Below are 8807 nucleotides of genomic sequence, written 5' to 3'. Positions count from 1 at the left end.
AACATAGGTAAGGAGACTTTTCAACATAGAGTACCAGAGTGGAGGGAGTGTAGCAGCCTGATCCTCTTGAGTGTGCTGCTGTACATTCATAGAGTGAAACTCCACATTGCTAGGCAAAGAGCTGCCAGGGAACATGATCTGCTTGGTTCCCAGGGGCTCACACAGAGCTGGGAGATGTTTGAGTTTCTACCAGCCAATAGGAAAAGACCTCGTAGAATGTCCAGAGGATTCAGTAGAAACTCCAGAAATATTATGCCTTTGCAGAAGGGCTAAATTAGCCCTAGAGTAAAAGTAACTCTAGATGTCCCCCCAACAAAGTTTATAAATAAGCCTCATAAAGAACAAGTTCATCCACTATTGCCACAAATGCCAGGCAAAATAAATGTCATCATTTTTTTAAAGGATACAACAAAATAGAGACAATAGCACAATAGCTGAGGGCTGTGTGTTGCTGAGCGAGCAGAGCATCTGCACTCCTGCAGAGGCTACTGTCCACAGCTCACAGGCCGGAGGCTTGTCCTGGGGCTCCTTGCTGACCTCATACCTATTCTCAGCCTTCTGGAGGCTTCCTGGGCTCTGGCCTGGACCTGTCTCCCACAGGCAGCTCGAGAACTGTGGTTCTCAGAAGGGCAGGGCGCGGGGCAGAGTATTTTGTGAATGGCATCTGACGTTTACCTAGCACTTCACAAAGCTTATTCTCTCCTTACATCATTTAGTTTTCACGGCTTCATCGAGAGGGCCGTGGAATTCCTCATTAACATCTTTATTTTACAGATGAGTCTTTGTGTCTTTATCTGAATTTCGAGCCTTTATCCAGATTGCCCAGCCTATAAGTGACATCAGGACTGAAAAGCGAACAGAGAGGGAGGAAGGGAGAGAGAGAGAGAAGCATCGATGGGAGAGAAAGACAGCAATCTGTTGCCCCCCATATGTGCACCAACAGGGGGATCGAACCCACAGCCTAGGTATGTGCCCTGACCGGGAATCAAACCCATGACCTTCTGGTGGACGGGACACTGCTCCAACCCACTGAGCCACGTCAGCCAGGGCAGAGTGTGAATTCTTAATATAAATTATTTGAGGAGAAATGTTTCTTACCCTTCCTGGTTCTGGCTCCTGCAAGCATTAGCTTTCTCCTGCCCTGACCAAAGCCTGCCTTGCAACTGCGGGTGGAGTTCTTGGAATACAATTTTATTTTATCACTTACTGATCAACACTGAAAAAGAAATGAAGCTTTCTGGGCACTCTTGATTTTCTCTCTGGGTATCTCCATTTACTTCCAGACCAAATACGCTCTCTGGCTCATACTGTTCTCCCTCAGCTTGCTCCGGAGGCAGCAGGGTGCATAGTCCCTGCTTTCCTACATCCTCACCCTGCACTGAGCTGCTGGCTCTGAGCTGCAGTGGGCTGCCAGGGCCTGACCCTGACTCATCAAACCTGCCAGCTGGCTCTGTACCACGTCTCCTTCCACCCCCAAGCTCCGTCTTTGTGTTCCTGTCCAAGCCCTCATCCATACACAGTCTCAACCTGGCATTTGGCTTATAGCCAGACTCTCCTGCCTCTGCTAATCTTCCTAAACCCAGGTTTGGCCAAATTCCAGCCCTGCTCAGCAGCCTTTGATGGGTTTCCTTTGCCTAATGCCCTATTCTCAGTCTGACATTTCAGACCTTCCCCAGCTGAACACCGTCTCTCTGGACACTGCTCACTCCCACTGCCGCTGCAGCCCTGCTTGTTGCCACCAAACCAATCTGTTCTCCGCACCCAGACCTCCTACACATCCCCACCACGATGCCGTGGCTCCCAGCATCCTCCCCATCTAAACAGTCTCTCACTTACCGAAATGATCAGTCCTTCGATGCCCATCTTTACTCCTCCCTCCCGGATTGATCCCTTGCTCCCAGGACCACTCCTTCAGCTGAAGCCTGCAGCCACTCACCCCGTGTTCTTTCCTGGCTCTTGGCCCATCCTATTTTGGATGCCAAATACCTTTCCACATTTCTGAACCAAGGTTCTCTCCGGGAACCCTAAGGGATTGCATAGAGTCAGGTACCCATAAAGACTCCATCGATTCTTGTCTGTTTGGATAAATTCTCCTTAATGAATGCTACCAACTTGCTACTTTTGCCAGGTGACTTGCCTCCAAGTTAAGGCGTCTGTTGTCACCGTTGGTGTGTCTCAAATCTCCTACCATACGGTTTCCTGTCTGTAGAGCAATGCATTGTAAGAGACCATGATGAACTTGGAAGGGGACTTAGAAGTGATCCCTGCATTCACTTAACTTCCTTGAAACCACTGGTTCCTAACACCCCACACTGTCAAGTGATTATCTGCTCACCGGTTCCTCCCCACAATACACTGTGGGCTGGAGAGGCAGGGCTGGTGTGTGACTTGTTCTCTCCTCTAGCTGCAGTGCCCACATAGTGCTTGGCACATCATATCTGGTCATCAAGCATTTGTTGAGAGACAAAAAAGGGGATGCCCCCTTCCCACATATTTAGCATTTGAAATCCCCCAAAGGAGTCAGTGTTCCTCCATATGTCCTCACCCACTTCCTGGGCTTTGCAAGTTGCCTCATGCTCCAGGCTCTGGAAACTCCTTCTTTTCCTCACTATGCAATCTCTAAGTGTCTGGAGGCCCAGGTTGGGCTGCCTGTCTTTTGGCCAGGGGTAGGGAGCCCACACCCAGACGCCTGCTCTTAGACTTGCTTACAAATCCTAGCTGGAATGAAGACCAGTTGCTTCAGGGTCTGGGCAGGGCTCCAGACTTACAGACGTGTTTTGCCCACCAGGAATTTCTGCCAGTCCCTGCTCTCTCTCAGTGGTGCTGTGGATTCACACTTTCTTCTCCAGGGCTGACACGGGCTCACTCGGCGAGGGTGAGGGCTAATGAAGAGAGATTTCCAAGCTCACACTTCCTCTAAAGACTCTCCAAGGCCCACAAATACAAAATCATCAGTTTTGAAATGTCTTCCCCATGTCATAAGGTGGGGCTTCTAGGGCGCTGGCAATGTTCTATTTCTTGACCTGAGCAGTGGTTGCAGGATATTTGTATATCATAATAAGTCATTAAGCCATACATTTAAGCTCTATACAGTTTTACATATATATTATATTATATTATATTATATTATATTATATTATATTATATTATATTTCACAATTTAAAAAAAGAGAAAAAAGAAAGTCCTGCACCTTTCTCAGCTCTTTTTTTTTTTCTTATCCTTACCCGGGGACATTTTTGCATTTATCTTCAGATAGAGTGGAAGGGAGAAAGGGGGAAGAGAGAGAGAGGAACATTGATGTGAGAAAGACACTTCAACTGGTTGCCACCGACACGACCAACCAGGGCCGGGGACAAACTGCAACCGAGGTACATGTCCTTAGTGGGAACCGAACCCGGGTCTCTCTGGTCTGCGGGTTGACGCTCTAACTGCTGAGCCAAACTGGCCAGGGCTCCTTCCTCAGCTCGTAATCTTAGCAATTCATTTTTAACCCATGCCTCTCTGCACCCCTGCTAGTGAAGGAGATTCTCGTCTTCAAGGAATTTCCTGGAAGAAGCAAAGTCACTGAAAAAATAAGACTGAACCCAGCTCTGAATTGTATCTGAGAAATAACCATGCTGTCATTACTTTGAGGAGGAGTCCAGAGGTCAAGGAGTTGGCGGGGTTCAAACTGGGCCTGAAAATAGAGGTGGGATTTAGGTAAATGGAGAGATGCAGAGAAGAGCATTTTAGCTGAGAGAATGGTATGAGCAGAAGCTGTTGGGTGGGGTGGAGCCTGGTGTGGTTGGGGGGCAATGAAAAGACCCTAGTACTGAATAGTTTACAGGATAAGGCTGTCTTAAAGAGCCCTAGATGCTGCCGCCCGCCCCCAACATGGTCATGGTGGATGCCACTTTTAGCATAAGCCTGCCTCATTGGAATGGAGGGCTATGGGCTCTCAGGCAAGAGCAGACATGTGGGATTCACATTTCTCGGTTTGTTTTGTTGTTTTGCTCAAGCCACCGGCCCATGTGGCCTCATAATCCCCATCCCAGACAGACTAAAAGTTACATCTGCCAGACACATTACACAGGCACCCGCATGCCTGCAGAGACACCTGCTCAATCCTGGGTTTTAACCCTGCCTACCTTGCAGCTGCCTGCAGTTCCTGCACCCATCAGCTGTTGAGAAATGAGAGTACGGGAGGGGGCAGGAGAACTCAGGACTGAAATTCAGGACGGTGACGGGTGATAGCCTATGAGGTCTTCCACCCAAGCCCCGGAGCCCTGGAAACCGGGGACTTCACCCACCGTCACCAAGGATGTGGCTGGCCACCTGAGACTGTGGGTGAAGATGGCATGACATGCTGGGAGCTTCCCAAACTCTGGGCAGGGCTACTAAGTTTAATACAAGGAGGCAAGACTTGGCTGTGTTTCCACTTACTTCAGGGAGTGGAAACCAAATCAGTTACGGGTACTCTGTGTACACAGTGACTGTGAGGAGGAAGGAGGCCTGAAGCAGAGCAGAGACGATAACGGTAGTAATCGTAGCACAGTAGTAATGATATTAACTATATGCCTAGGATTATGCTAAACAGTTATTTCTTCTGTTTCATCTTCACAATAATCCTATGACGGGGATGCTATTGTTTCCATTATACAGATGAGGAAACTGAGGCTTCAAGGGGTGAGCCGCTTTACCAAAGTCATACAAAACTTTGGGCAGCACTAGGATCTGAATTTCAGAGCCCATCCCATGGAAGCCTGCGCTGCCCGGGTCAGCCGGGTCCAGGCCTGGAAAGGATGTCCTCCTCACTGCTAGAGCGGGCCAACCCTTGTGGTGGGTGTGGCCCTCTTAAAGACCAGCTGGCAATTTTTGCTTGCTCTGGTTTCTCATTAAACCGCTTTTGGATCACCTTCCTATGTGAGTCACATACAGGGAAAAAGACTAGGATCTGCCAACGGGACAGCTGTATTTTTCATTAGTGAATTAATAAACTGGCCTGCCTGGTTCACACACGTATCCATTTCTGATGGCTTGGTTATGGTAAGCCCACCCCAGACTTGAAGCCCACCATGTGCCAAATTAATTGAGATTCTGAGCATGTAAGAGGAGCCCCCGGCATGGCCTGTGTGCCAAGGAAATCCCTCTTGGCCTCCTCTTGCAGACTTGGCCAGCCTTCCCCAGTGACAGCCTGGATCTTTGGATTAAGCTGCCTGGGCAGACTGCGAGGGTCATCTGCAGAAAGAAGGAGGAAACAGTGCCAGGTTCCAGTGTGTGTTCCAAGTTCCACATTCCGCCTGCAGACTCCAGGCGCCAGAGCAAAAGCTGGCCCTTGGCAGTGGACTGGTAAGGGTTCATCTGGTACATGTTTTCTCCGACACACATAACCTGGGGCTTCCTGGATCTCCGACTCTCTGCTCTCATTGACAGTGGCTCCCAAAGGTGGTGACCAGCAGGGTTACCCAGGCTTTTTTTTCCCCTACCCATTTAATTTACCTGTCTTATTTAGGAGCAGAAAATGTTTTGCCCCATTTAGAGAAGTGCAATTTTTAAAAAATTGCATCCTACATTAATGGAGGAATTTTCTTTTTAGTTTCCAATAGCAGCTTGTAAGGCTGAACCCAAAGTCTTGGTCTTTGTCACCATCACTGGGTCATTTCCCACCAAGCTTGGTGAGTGGTACATCTTTCTGGGACAGCATTCCATTTTTTTAATTATTATTATTATTATGTTAAAAAACACATAACATTAAATCTACCCTCTTAAAAAATTTTTAAGTTACAGTACAATATTGTTAGTATTGTAAACTGTATGCACATTGTTGAACGTCAAATCTCCAGAACATTTTCATCTTGCATGACTAAAACTCTCTACCCATTGACATCAACTCCCCAACTTCCCCTCCCCTTTGCCCTTGGCAACTACCATTCTATTTTCTGCTTTTGTGAATTTGTCTGCTTTAGATACCTCATGTAAGTGGAATCATGCAGTATTTGTCCTGTGACTGGCTTATTTCACTCAGCATAATGTCAAGGTTCATCCATGATGTAGCATGTGACAGGATATCCTTGTCATATTTTAAGGCAAAATAATATCCCATTGTATGTATATACAACATTTTCTTTGTCCATTTAACTCTCAATGTCACTTAGGTTGTTTCCACCTCTTAGCTTTTGTGAATAAAGTGCAACGAGCATGGGGGAGGGTGGCAAATAACTCTTTGAGGTCCTATTTTCAATTCTTTGGGATAAATACCTAGAATTGGGATTGCTGGTAGTTTCATATGGTAGTTTCTATTTTTAAGGAACCTCCATGCTGTTTTCCATAGCTGCTACACTATTTTACATTCCCACCAATATTGCACAAGAGTTTCAATTTCTCCACATCCTCCCCCAACACATTTTTTTCCTGCTTTTTTTCAGGGCGTAGGGGGAGATAATGGCCATCCTAACAAATGTCAGGTGCTATATCATTGTGGTTTTGATTTTCAGTTTCCTGATGATTAGTGATATTGAGCATTTTCTCATATAACTTTTGAGAATTTGTATGTGTTCTTTGGGTAAATGTCTATTCCTTAATTTTGTTGTTGTTGTTGTTTAGTTGTAGGAGTTTCTTATATACTTTGGATATTAATCCCTTATCAAATATATGGTTTGCAAATATTTTGTTGAGAACTTTCACATCTATGTTCATCAGGGATATTGTCTTATAGTTTTCATGTAGTGTATTTGTCTGGCTTTGACGTTAAGGTAATGTAGCCCTCAGAAAAATATATTTGGAAGCATTTCCTCCTCTTCACTTTTTGGGGGGCAGGGTTGGGGGGTAGAGTTTGACAGGGATTGGCATTAGTTTTTAATTTTAATTTTTGGTAGAATTCTCCGAGAAAGCCATCTGGTCCTGGGCTTTTGTTTGTTGAAAGGTTTTTAATTACTGATTTAATCTCCTTACTAGTTATAGATATGTTCAGGTTTTCTATTTCTTCATGATTCAGTCTTGGTAGATTGTATGTTTCTAGGAATTAATCCATTTATTCTAGGTTTTCCAATTTGTTGGCATATAATTGTTCATAATAGTCTCTTTATTATATAATTATTTTTATTTCCATGGTATCAGTAATGGTTTCCTGAGTATTGAACCATAACTGACTAGAAAACTTCTGGGCCAGGTCTGCCCGAATTGTCTCATTATTACTCATGACAAAAGGTGGTGAGTGTAGTAAAGAGAGAACTCTAGGAACCGAGGTTCAAGTCTTTCTTCCTCTAAGGTATGACCTCAGATAGGTCCTTTCCCTCTCCGGGTCTCAGTTTCCTCATCTGTGAAAGGAGCAGTGGATAGATGGTCTCCAGGATCCTCCCCTTTGGGCGCTGACTCTCTCCCTCCTCCCCCTACACACTCCACAGCTAAGGAAGTGGAACTCTGGAGCCTCTCCTGAAACTCTGCCGTAATCAAAGGAACCAGAGGGTCTGCCAGCTGTCCCTTTCCAGGAGCAGCCATGGCCCTGAATGACGTCGATGTGCAGAAGCGGATTAAACACATGATGGCTTTCATTGAGCAGGAAGCCATTGAGAAGGCAGAACAAATAGATGCCAAGGCTGAGGAAGAATTCAACATTGAGAAGGGACGCCTTGTGCAAACCCAACGACTGAAGATCATGGAGTATTATGAGAAAAAGGAAAAGCAGATAGAGCAGCAGAAGAAAATCCAGATGTCCACCATGAGGAATCAGGCAAGGCTGAATGTCCTGAAAGCCCGAAATGACCTCGTTTCAGAGTTGCTGAGTGATGTGAAGCTGAGGCTCACCAGGATTGTGGCAGACCCAGAAGTCTACCAGGAGCTGTTGTATAAACTGGTGTTACAGGCTCTGTTCCGACTGCTGGAGCCAGTGATGATTGTACGCTGCAGGCCACAGGACCATCTCCTGGTTGAGGCTGCAGTGCAAAAAGCCATCCCTGAATACATGACCGTCTCTCAAAAACATGTGAAAGTCCAAGTTGACCGAGACGTGCACCTGGCGATGAATGCAGCGGGAGGTGTGGAGGTCTACAGCGGCAATCAGAGAATAAAGGTTTCCAATACCCTAGAGAGTCGACTGGATCTCTTAGCCCAGCAAAAGATGCCAGAAATACGAAAGGCCTTATTTGGAGCCAATCCCAACAGGAAGTTTTTAATATAAACCTCTGGGAAATGAAGCTCATGTTGAATTGCTGAGCCATAAAAGCATAAGTCATTAAGGCAAAGGAAACTAACTAGTCATGTTTCCTCCTCTTTGTTGCTCTGATACTATTCTCCGTTCTCTCAAGAAATACCCTTTGAGTGGCTAATGGCATTATACCGTGAAATAAAGCCTGACTGAATGCTTAGAGATCTAAGTCCAGTTCATCCATACACACCACAGCTTCTGGGCAGTTCTGCAGTCTGGGTTGGAGGGAGTGAAGACGAGACGTGTGTTCTTAGCTCATCCTCAAGCTGAGATGTGAGTGGTATGTTTGGCTTATGAGTCTGAGTGCTCTAAATTTCTTTGATATGTATGTGAAGTGTGTTTTTCTTCTTTTGTTTCAACTTCCTGTACTTCTGTTGCTGAAAGAGATTTAGAGATCTTCCTTGTGTCTACGGGTCAACTCCATGGGCATTGTAGTCAGTGCAGTCACACAGGGTTCCGTGCTCAGAGGGCTTGGAGCTTGGGGTTTAATGCTCTGTAGCCACTGCCTGGAAATTCTTAATTTTATCTTTGAATATGTTTAGTAAGGGAAGCCCCAGGGGACTTTGGAGCACGCTCCAATGGCTTGGAGCCTTGGCTCACACATGGTGCCAACTCCCAAAGCCT

At 46.1% G+C, this 8807-nt stretch overlaps 1 protein-coding gene across 1 annotated transcript; it reads left to right on the top strand.

Annotated features, from left to right (window-relative positions):
• The first annotated feature begins 7412 nt into the window (after positions 1–7412).
• Positions 7413–8156, top strand: ATP6V1E2 (ATPase H+ transporting V1 subunit E2). Its single transcript, XM_036263296.1, has one exon. The coding sequence runs from the start codon at positions 7476–7478 to the stop codon at positions 8154–8156; it is 681 nt and encodes a 226-aa protein (XP_036119189.1). The 5' UTR covers positions 7413–7475.
• Positions 8157–8807: the final 651 nt, after the last annotated feature.

This window comes from Molossus molossus, unplaced genomic scaffold (genome assembly GCF_014108415.1).
Source record: "Molossus molossus isolate mMolMol1 unplaced genomic scaffold, mMolMol1.p scaffold_m16_p_15, whole genome shotgun sequence".
In the NCBI taxonomy this organism is placed as follows: Eukaryota; Metazoa; Chordata; class Mammalia; order Chiroptera; family Molossidae; genus Molossus; species Molossus molossus.
Note: the sequence above shows the minus strand (reverse complement) of the source record. Positions and strands in the feature narration are given on the sequence as shown.

Coding starts and splice junctions, on each gene's coding strand:
- ATP6V1E2 (XM_036263296.1), top strand. CDS start 7,476: ATGGCCCTGAATGACGTCGATGTGCAGAAGCGGATTAAACACATGATG.